At 30.8% G+C, this 11,264-nt stretch overlaps 1 protein-coding gene across 1 annotated transcript; it reads right to left on the reverse strand.

Annotated features, from left to right (window-relative positions):
* Window positions 1–1,420: 1,420 nt before the first annotated feature.
* Window positions 1,421–11,263, reverse strand: LOC134711443 (mitochondrial fission 1 protein-like). The gene is made up of 5 exons (XM_063572035.1): window positions 11,133–11,263; window positions 9,576–9,708; window positions 9,290–9,369; window positions 5,399–5,504; window positions 1,421–2,936 (listed from the first exon to the last, which is right to left on the reverse strand). Exons 1-5 carry the CDS (start codon window positions 11,175–11,177, stop codon window positions 2,842–2,844), a joined length of 459 nt encoding a protein of 152 aa, XP_063428105.1. The 5' UTR covers window positions 11,178–11,263; the 3' UTR covers window positions 1,421–2,841.
* Between the last annotated feature and the right edge of the window lies 1 nt (window position 11,264).

Raw genomic sequence — 11,264 nt, forward strand, 5'->3', positions numbered from 1 at the left:
TTATGTCAACAGTAACAACTTGTTTGCTTTAATTATGTTTTATGAACTATTTCAACCTTTCATCGTCAATTTCTTCGTCTGTTGAATCCTTTCAGATTTTTCCTCAACATCGTGTTGCTTTTAGAAAGGGTTGTGGCATCTTTTTTGTTTTGAAAGGGTAGTAACTCCTTACTAACCCCATATGGTTGCTAACCCTATATGGTAACTAACAATGTGACACCCTATATCAAATATACATAGTCACCATGTGTAGTCCATTAACCAATGATATCCCCATAAATCTATTGGAGGTAAGATAAAGCTTATTATCCTTGAAGGCAGACCAAACCATAAACACTACATCATTAAAGGAAACCGCCAGAGACATGTACGCCTCAATCATTCCATATAGCAAGAAAAGCTAACCTATTGCTTAGGCATCTTAAATGCTTACACAATTAAACATCGAAAAATAAATCATCAAAATGAAATCCAGGTCATTTGTACACATTAGTCATTCCTTTCACAAAATATAGTGACCCTATTGCATATAGTATCTGAGAAATAGACCAAACCACAAAAACTTTAGCTTATTGAAAGTTCAAGGTTTTGCTCATTGTTGAAGGTTGTAAGGTAAACAAATTGTTGCTAACATTCTAGCTCTTATGGTGAACATTTGTCCTATTGGCATTCATACCACAAAAATTTTGCCTATCTAACATGTAATTTCAAATGTTTGAAAGCTATTAGCCAATGCAACAACAGTGTATGGATGTTGTCTATTGACATGTTTGGAATGTTGCTGAAACTTTATTAAGATTGTTTCATCACTTGGAAAATCTGCACATTTATCCGGATGAGTGAATTCACTAATCTATGATTCACTGTATTTACAAACATTCTATAAAATTTGAAGGCTATTGATCTTTGTGGAAAATTTTCAGAGTTACACAAAACATTTGCAATTCTTCAACCGGTCTATTGTTTTATTGACATCCCGGTGAGACATTCATTAAATGAGGGTTGTATTTGCAGTTAACAGGTTATTATTTCAACTTGGAATTATTTTTAATTATTGAATTTGCATAATTTCTAGTGCTTGTAAGTTTAAATAAATTTAATGTTTACTCTGTATATTAATGTTATATGCGGCACACAACACTTTCTATTACAAAGAAGATAACACATTTTCAATAGAATGGACTATCTATAGATACAAAATATAGTGTGTTATGCACCACTCAAAACATTATAATACAGACTAAACATGGAATTTTTTTAAAAATTTCAAGCATAAGAAATGATGCCACGTCCATAATTAAAACTAATTCCAAGTTGAAATAATAGCCTGTTAGTTGTGTAATCCAGCTTTATAAGAATTATGAACAGTACTTATAAATCAGAAATGTATATAACAGTAAAAAAATAGTAACAAAAAGAGTATCAACTCAAATTTTTATTTTCAAGTTAGTTTTCATAAAAAAAAATGTACAGGAATCATACTTGAATTTTGCTACAAGTACCTTGTTAATAAAATTTGCACTACACAATGCATGTAATAAATGCAAACTTTTAATTTAAACTTTCACAAGACAAAACACAAACAAATTAACATTACATAATTGGCACATAAAAATGGTTGTATAAATAAAACTCTATTAAAACTTTGCAAAGAGAGGGGGACCGGACAATAACTCATTTAGAAAGGCTTAAATTGTATTGATTCAGTGAGTGTTCTATTCAAGCAAGTACATGTACTGTAAATTCAGAATTTATCCTGTGTATTTATTTTTGAAATTTTTGAAAAAGATGAATATATGATTTTTATTAGTGCAATTTAAGGAAGTTCTTAACATTGGGATACTCATCCACTTGCATTAATACATAGTTTGTAGTTTATGTATAAATGAAATTGCATTTTATAAATGACTTTTAAGTGATTTTTGGTCAAAAGAATTTTTGATAAAAGAGTTGCAGGGCACCTATTTCATTCTGTAAATAAACAACAAATGACAAATGTATGCATAAAATATATATTATTTAGCCATTCTCTGTCAAGTCAGCAATAAATCCATGTAAATTTCTCTCAAACCCTTGAAAGAATATTCCAGAAAATGTCCATTCTCAACATATTTAAACAGTAGAAAAAAGAAAAAAACACAATAAATCTCACTCTTCAATTCAAAATTAATTTCTTACAAATTAATTGTTTGATTATAACAAAATACAAAATTTGTAAATTTACATATTTAGTATATATTTTTTTGTAAGTCTAAATTTTCACTTTTAAAAATCACTGAATAAAAAGCTGCTTTTTGCTATATTAAAATTCATATTTCTGACCCTACTCAATAATTTGTGTAGTCTTATATAGATTATCGTTGATCATTTCAACTAGATTGATTTTCTCTCTTGAGCCGGTACGGCAAAAGTGAGAAAAGCAATGGAGTTGAGATGACAATGATAATCTGTTTATTGCTAATTTACCTATGACAATGTTGTCAATTTCATGTTAATTTAATTAGTTTCAAGCGATAATTTTTCATATCACTCCACTCCGCTGAGATAGAAAATGATCAGTCAGCAAGATCAAAGATAAGATTTGTAAAATAGCGATAATTACTTATGTCCAGTTACAGCTTCAATCAAAATAACTGAGTTATGTATTTTTTCTGCATTTTTTGTCAATAAAACAAATTAGTGAAGTCCCTCAAACAAATGTTGCAGAATATATATTTAACTAGTTTTTATAGAGACTAGATAACCAACATGTCAACATAAAAAATAATGGTTTGTTTCAAATACAGGAAAAGAAACATATTATTTTGGTCCTCAATGTAGTGATCCCCTTAACACAGTTTGTTAATTCAACTTTTTCGTTAATGCAACTCCTAATCCAACAAGACCTCCTATAGCTAGTGCAGCTCCGCCCACTATTGCCATACCCATCAAGCCATCTGTAATAGAATAAAATAAAAATTTAATGATATCATCTTCATAAATCTTTAAACTTATTTCTATAAATGTCTAAGTGTGACCTCATATATATATATAATATAAGGATCTGAAATTCAAATACATATTTTACAAACAAGTCAGGAATTTTATCAATTGATATAACTAAATGTTGTTATTTTGTAGGCAGTTGCTATTTGTCCGGCTAGCCGGACGAATAGTACCAGGACTATTTGTCCGGCCAATACAATGCGCATGTCACTATTTATGTGTGCGTGTAATATTATCTTCAATTAGAAGCACCTGTTTGTAACCTTTATTGTTAGAGCCTAATCTTGTTACTAGTAACTGAAATTGTTGTTTTCTTCATACCAGAATATAGTCCAACGTGGATGACGAATAATTAAAAAAAAAATCATGTATATTTCATATTTTTTAAATAAGTAGATAGAATAAACTACAAGTAAAACAAACTTGAGTATTGTTTGACTCAGTAGTGCATTTTCAGTTTAACTTAACGTAAAGGAATTTGTGTAGCTGAAAAGGGTACAAAATTATTATGTATGACTATGTAGCTGTCAAATAGAATTATAGACTCCTTGACATAAAGTTATCCATATTTTGAGTGAGAGATGGGAGATTTTTCTATTATGACCCCGCCCCCCCCCCCAAAAAAAAAGAAAAAAAGTGAACAAAACTGTTACAATCTTGTTCAGAAATTCTAGGTTGGTTTTTATTTTATTTAAGAGAGGGGTCGGGTGACACGGTATGCTCCTTTTCCCAAAATACTCTTTTCTTTTTTTCTCATAATCCCATCTTTGTTGTCTCGTGTATTTCGTTATCCCACTTTTTATAATCCTATATCCAACATCCCCACTTCAAGGTTGTAACCTTCCCCCCTTTCTTTAGTCCCTTTCATAAGATCATATCATTTTTTGAAGTTCATACTATCGTTTTTCATTGTCAAATTCCGAAAACTGCAAGGTTTATCACAAATATTGATATCGCCGCTTTCAGCCATGATCTTAAAATTGAAAATCAGTGATCGGATTACACCAGCCCCCTCTGTGCTTCTGAAGATAATATTACACACACTTCCGAAAGCACATTATGTGACATGTGCATTGCAACGGCCGGACAAATAGCCCTGGCACTATTTGTCCGGCTAGTATTCGTCCGGCTAGTCGGACAAATAGCCACTCCGTATTTTGTAATTTCCTGAATATTCAGGAGCCTGTTATTCAGTGGTTGTAGTTTTTCATGTGTTACATATTTGTTTTTTGTTCATTTTTTGTACATAAATAAGGCCATTAGTTTTCTCGTTCTAATTGTTTTACATTGTCATTTCGGGGCATTTTAGAGCTGACTATGCGTTTTGGGCTTTGCTCATTATTGAAGGCTGTACAGTGACCTACAGTTGTTAATTTCTGTGTCATTTTGGTCTGTTGTTGAGAGTTGTTTCATTGGCAATCATGCTCACATCATCTTTTTTATATTAATTTTCAAGAGCCACGATGATTTAGTTTGCCATATTGTTTAGACACTTGTTTATTGTTGACCCTATGTTGAGCTCAAAAGGTCTCTTCTTTTTTCTTGGGTTGCAGGATTCTGTGTCTTATTAATGAATACCCATTAATTCCAGTTATCCATTACAAGAATTGATAATAAGGGGAGATAATTCATGAAATAATAAAACGAAAACAAATGATTTGTTACAATGTACAAACCAAAACCAGCTTCTTATCAAACTTGCTAATATATAATATATTTTGAAAATACTGGTACATTCTATCCACATGCCAAATATTCTATTATATGAAGTTAAATTTTATTTAAAGATTGAATTTAAGTATTAATAAAAGATGATTTAATCTCATGAAAAGTAAAATCAGTTCATCTGATTTAGTGTTTTAAGTTATTTTTATGTATATCTTTTGAAAAGGTGTTTTTGTGTATAACTTTTGATAAGTGTTTTTGTGTATAACTTTTGATAAGGTGTTTTTATGTGTACATTTTGGTAAGGTGTTTTTTTGAATATATTTTGATCAGGTGTTTTTGTGTATACCTTTTCATATTAAAGGTGTTTTGTGTATATCTTTTCATAAGGAGTTTTATGGCCCATTTGTGGGCATTATGTTTTCTGGTCTGTGGGTCCATCTGTTCATTGGTTCGTCCGTTCATCTGTCCCGCTTTAGTTAAAGTAGGTTAAAGTTTTCGGTTGAGGTAGTTTTTGATGAAGTTGAAGTCCAATCAACTTGAAACTTAGTGCACATGTTGCCTATGATATGATATATATAATTTTAATGCCAAATAAGAGATTTTACCTCATTTCCACTGTCCAATGCACACAGAAAATGATAATGCGGATAGGGCACCCGTGTATTGGGGACACATTCTTGTTTGTGTATAACTTTTGATCAGGTGTTTTGTGCATACCTTGACATTACTCTACACAAGATCTTACCTTTCTTCATTTTATCCTCTATATAATGTTTTAAGCCTTGTGCTTGTCTATTTTCAGGCTCAACTTTTAATAGGGCTTTAGCATATTTTAACGCATCTTCATATTCCTACAAAAATAAAAAGAACTTTTTTTTTCACGGCAAATAACTTTGAGAACTATCAAGCCATCCAAATAAGGGTGTTGCTATCTTTACCACAATTAGTGGATTTACATGACTCATTTTTATGCTACAATACAAAATAAATTTACTACACATTCTTTTATACAAGTTATGTATCTGAGTTATCTCCCCTTATTTGGCAAAGATGAAAAAATTATAAATCTTACAAAAAATGTTCTAATCTACATTATGTTCTTCATAATGACATTGTAATTTTAAGTCATGAGTACTGCCTCTCTTTTACAAACATATTAAATGAACCACTCTCCTCTTTAAAAATTGCCATTTCTTATTAAAGATCTAAACCATAAAACTGCATTCAAGAGGAAGAAGACACATGATCTCCATTTAACACAAGATTTTTTTGATTTTTTTTTTAAATTTAACAATTTAAAGATCTAAACCAATCTCATGTACCTTCTTAACAGGTGATACATACACATTACATTTGCATCATATATCAAATTACACTTTGTTTAAATTTCCTATTATGTATATGAGTTTGTATAACTATTCAAATTTCAGATCACTGATAATATATAACAAATTGTTAAACTACATTTTGAAATTATAAACATGTCAAAAATTAAATCACCACCTAAATCATGTGACTTTCCACAATACATTGATGTACTATAATCTATTATCTGATACTTGTGCTTTTCATTTAGTTGTATTTTGAATGATCATGACCTTATTTTTCTGTTTAAATCCTGAGAAGTACATGTTATCAAATATGAAAAACCTCACCTAAAATATTATGCAATTCAAATTTCTACATCATATTATTTATTAACTTCTGAGAAATAATATAGTGTACATGTGAAGTGAGGAGTGAGATGACATTTTATAAAAATGGCTACAACCAAGTCAATAAAAGTAAGAACAATATCAAAAGAACAAATTCAAGATGGCTGCCTGCAGTGCAAGGGAGATAATAAAGTCCAGTGGAAATGTCAGGAGTGTGCAATGCTGATGTGTAGCAGATGTAAGGATACAATTCATTCAAAATTGGAAAATGCTGGAACTCATAGGATTTTAGATATCAAAGATATAGGCAAAATAAGCAAAGAGTTATTGCAGCTCAAAGTCATCAACGAGTTTACTACAGATATGAAAAATATTCATCTTCTTGCATGTTCCTACCAAGATGATTCTGTATGGTTAGGAGACAATGCACTTGAAGTTGTGCAACATGTTAAACCAGAAAAAGACAGCATCAAAATTTTATCCAGTTTTAACATCAGGGTTTATGACATGGCAGTAATTTCTCCTGATGATATTCTTTTGTCAGTTGCAGGAGAGAAGTTGAAGTTAATAAGCGGGAAAACTGGACAAATGACTGATTCCAAGTTTGACATAACACCATTAATAACCGCTGGAATTCATGTTACAAAGGACCAGAAAATAATAATAGGTGTTATTCCTGCAGGATCATCATTTACTGCTGAAGGAAAGCGCTCTGTGATTGTAATGGACAAGATAGGCGGGCACCTCATGGAATATGAACAAAGCAATGGAAATCCACTATTCAAAGTTCCTTTTCGGATTACGTCAACAAAAAGTGGTAATATATGTGTTGTTGACCAGCTAGACAAGGCAGGTAGAGGAAGGCTTGTTGTGCTTAAGCAAAATGGAGATGTTTTACAAATTTACACAGGTCTTCATAATAAACCTGAGAAGCATTTTCAACCCAGGGACGTAATTACAACACAATCAGACAAGATTATTTTGGCAGACCCGTACAACCATTTCTTTCATATTTTGACCTGTGATGGAGTAATTCTTGAAAACTATTCTACAAGGAACAATGAAATAGATGGCCCATATGCTCTAGCTGTAAACAAAGGTGGTCATCTTTACACAGGGTGTGCCACTTTAATAGGGAGTTCAAACTCTGCTAAACTATACAAATTTGAATATTCTTTATTTTAAATGTAAACTGATTTATATACCTCAGGGACGTAATTACAACACAATCAGACAAGATTATTTTGGCAGACCCGTACAACCATTTCTTTCATATTTTGACCTGTGATGGAGTAATTCTTGAAAACTATTCTACAAGGAACAATGAAATAGATGGCCCATATGCTCTAGCTGTAAACAAAGATGGTCATCTTTACACAGGGTGTGCCACTTTAATAGGGAGTTCAAACTATACAAATTTGAATATTCTTTATTTTAAATGTAAACTGATTTATATACCTGCATGAACAAGATATATTTTTAGACATATATTAAAGTTGTTTTGGATTGATAATTAATCTTTTTTTTTTTTCTTTTTAAAATGAAGAGGCTTTTTGTAGATTGTATAGCTACATGTACAATGCCTATATACATGGTTATCATTAAACTACTACATGTTCATAATTAATGCTCCTTTGTTCACATGTTCTCCCAACTACTTTTCAAAGCTCAGGTTAATTTTGATGATGACACATGGGTGAATGATGCCATCTGCTAAACACAACCATGTGTCCATGACGAGTGTAGGTGCCATTACAAATACCCTGGTTTACCACCTGATCAACATACAATGTAGTTCTATGTAAATTGTCTTCTTACCATCAATTCCCTTAAGTTTCAAAACATTTTTCCTTCTAGTTATAAGAGAAGATACTTGAAATTTTGCCTATTGGAATAAAAATTGCCTCTGGGAGAAATATTTTTCATCTGATTTAATTCAAATGAGGAAAAGTTGTCCCCTAATGATTTTTTTTTTTTTTTTTTTTTTAATTTCCAGTAAAAGAATAACAAAGAGACTAGCCCTATATATTTTGTTTACTCAGAGCATAGGGATTCACTCTATATTGTTTATTCTATATGTTCTCAATTCTGTAAATGTGTATTTTCTTGTCTGTTATATATATCTAAAGCATTCATTCATTCTTTAACAAATGTTTAAGTTAACTGAAATTTATGAATGAAAAAACAAAAAGATGTGGTATCATTTCTTTAGAGACAACTCTTCACCAGAAACAAAAGTTAACAACTATATAGGTCACAGTACAACATTTGACAATGAGCATAACCCATACAGTGATATTGTTGGTGTTGGCTTTTTTCAAAACTACCTCTACCCTTTTTTATTGGGAAAATATGCGACATTTCATCAAATTGGGAAAATTAAAACAAACCATGAATTTGACTGAAACTTCAATTTACAGACCCTGCTTTAAAATAAAACTCCATTATGTCAGTGATGATACATATATAGACCCTCAAATCTGCACATATAGTCATTTTATGCATGAAAAATGTTTAAATAAGTGTTTTTCAGTTTGTATTCATGCACAATTATTACTTATAATTAGAATGCACTGTTTGGGAAAAAAGTTTTGGGAATAATTTTAAGCCATTTTTTTCAAATTGGGATTCTTCTCCAGGGGAAAAAGCCTTTATTCTCCACTAGTTTAAGGCAAGCAATATCACTGCCATACTACAAAATAAGCTATAAAAGGCAAAAAAAAAACACAGATGTAAAACAATTCAAACAAAAAACTAAAAGTCTGATTTATGTACAAAATGAAAAACAATATATACAGCAACAATCAAGCACTGAAACATAGGCTTCTGACTTGCTTAAAACCTGTTTTAGGACAAGGCTTAAACCCTGTTTTAAGACAATTAAGATTTATAAATTTCTTTTTTTTTAATAAGCATGATATATATAAGTAAATATGAAATTTAAACCATGTAACAAAAAAATAAATAAAAATAATACTCACTTTTAACCTTGTATATCCAAGTGATAAACAAAATAAATAATCTCTTTTTCCTTCATCTTCCTTTATTCTTCTAAATAAATCTGAAAAAAAAACATGTATAAGTTTATAAATTGGAATCTGTCCTTCAATATTCATTAATCTCTCCAATATTCTCTGTATTTCAATTCTTTAATCAGTACATTGTATTTGCAATGGAAGATTGCCATAATTATAATGAAAACAAGTCCATGGTTAGGAGACAACACCTTAAATATATCATCTATATTTCTATGGTTAATAGTTTTACCTTCTAAAAGTGCAATTCCTTTCTTTGTATCAGAGTGAGCTTTACCCCTGATTAAACACCAAGCATATTCAAATTGTGCTTTTTCATCAACAACACCTCGTTTGACTTGCTCTTGATATAAGATCTGAAATTTCTGAAAAAAATAAAAATTCAGAAAGTAGAGAAAGGTGAGTTACAGAGGAGAAAATTACAACAAGTATGCCTAGCTGTATGTTAATATGACATCAAAAGTTTAAGACTGACAGATTTCTAAATAGCGATAAGGTGTATTATATGTAAACTTGTGTTTAACTACACACTGTCACTGAAAGATTTAGCCTTGCTTTTCTTCTTTTTTTTTTTCTTTTTTTTTTTTAACTCTTTCACTATCCAATTAATGCTATATCAGAGCATATGTGTATATAGTCCCATTTTTGGTCAGGGTTGTGAACCTTAAAAGGTTTTAAATGTGTAATAATGCAGTATATTTTTGGTGAACTGCTGTCTCTCTGACAGTGACAGTTCTGTACACTGTCACCAGTCAGGGGACTTACTTAAATGAGTGATTTTTAAATCACTTATTTAAGTAGCAAATTCGAAATTTTGTCATAAATTGTGATTTTGTAGTTTTACTAAAATTTTAAACACATAGGTTTAGATAAATATCTTTTCATTAGTAAAATTGAAAAAAAATGAACTTTTTGTTTCTTTTAAGTAGAAAGGTTTATGCCTTTGGTGCAATAATTTAGCTGCAAATTCTATTTTAGTGGATAAAATGCTATAATAATGGCCTTACTTAACATGCTTAAGGAACTGATACTTTCTTAACAGATTTTTCCTGTACAGTTCAAGGTTTCATCTTTCAGATTATGTAATAAAATTCTACTGTTCGCGATAAAAATTTCACTGTTTGGGGGTGTTGAAATTAGTGGGGGTTATTAGAATAATGATACTTACATACTTAAAGAAGTGATTATTTGGAAGGAAATTGAGGTATGATACTTAAACAAGTGATTTTTATGTCCTTGTCCTAGATTCAGTACAAGTTCATCACCTGACATGACCTGGTCATCCTAGACAACACAGATGTTGGTTCTGATAAGTTTAGAAACATAATTAGTCCCTGGATCATTAGTAATTTCTATATTTGAAGCTACAATAAGATTAAATCACTTCTTCTAGTGATTAATTTGTGCTACTTAAATAGGTGATTATTAAAGAGAGACAACTCTAACTTCCAACCTTTATGAACATAATGTTACTTGAATCAGTGATTTAGAAAATCACTCATTAAGTAAGTCCCTAGCTGCGGTATCGTAGCTCTTTAGGTCCTTTTGTTATTTTTTGACTATTTGCGGACCATAGAGTCAAAAAATAACAAAAGGACCTAAAGAGCTACGATACCGCAGCTAGTAAGTCCCCTGACTGGTCACTGACCACTGTGTGTTTTTCTCTCTGGTTCCTTCTTTCTTTGACAACACTATAATTTAGGTTTTTTGTTATTTTCCCTTTATATATTCTATCCATATTGCATGATTTGGTCAAATGTATGAAGAGACGCTAGACATTTATTCGTACCTTTAAGTCATTTTCGTCGCAAATTTCGTTCACAATCCGATCCATTTCTAGAAATCAATGTCAATTAAACGCTTTCCCACATTTCATATCAATAAGTTGTCCTAAAACATTAGCAAGATTGCGCTTACGTGG

Source organism: Mytilus trossulus, chromosome 3 (genome assembly GCF_036588685.1).
Source record: "Mytilus trossulus isolate FHL-02 chromosome 3, PNRI_Mtr1.1.1.hap1, whole genome shotgun sequence".
Classification (NCBI taxonomy): domain Eukaryota; kingdom Metazoa; phylum Mollusca; class Bivalvia; order Mytilida; family Mytilidae; genus Mytilus; species Mytilus trossulus.

Bases quoted from the DNA above. Each gene is read 5' to 3' on its own strand.
- LOC134711443 (XM_063572035.1), bottom strand. From the start codon at position 11,177: ATGGATCGGATTGTGAACGAAATTTGCGACGAAAATGACTTAAAG. The intron at 9,370-9,575 runs GTAAAACTATTA...TTTTTTTTTCAG, and splicing joins AGGAATTGCACTTTTAGAAG to ATTTATTTAGAAGAATAAAG. The intron at 5,505-9,289 runs GTGAGTATTATT...TTATTTTTGTAG, and splicing joins TTGGATATACAAGGTTAAAA to GAATATGAAGATGCGTTAAA.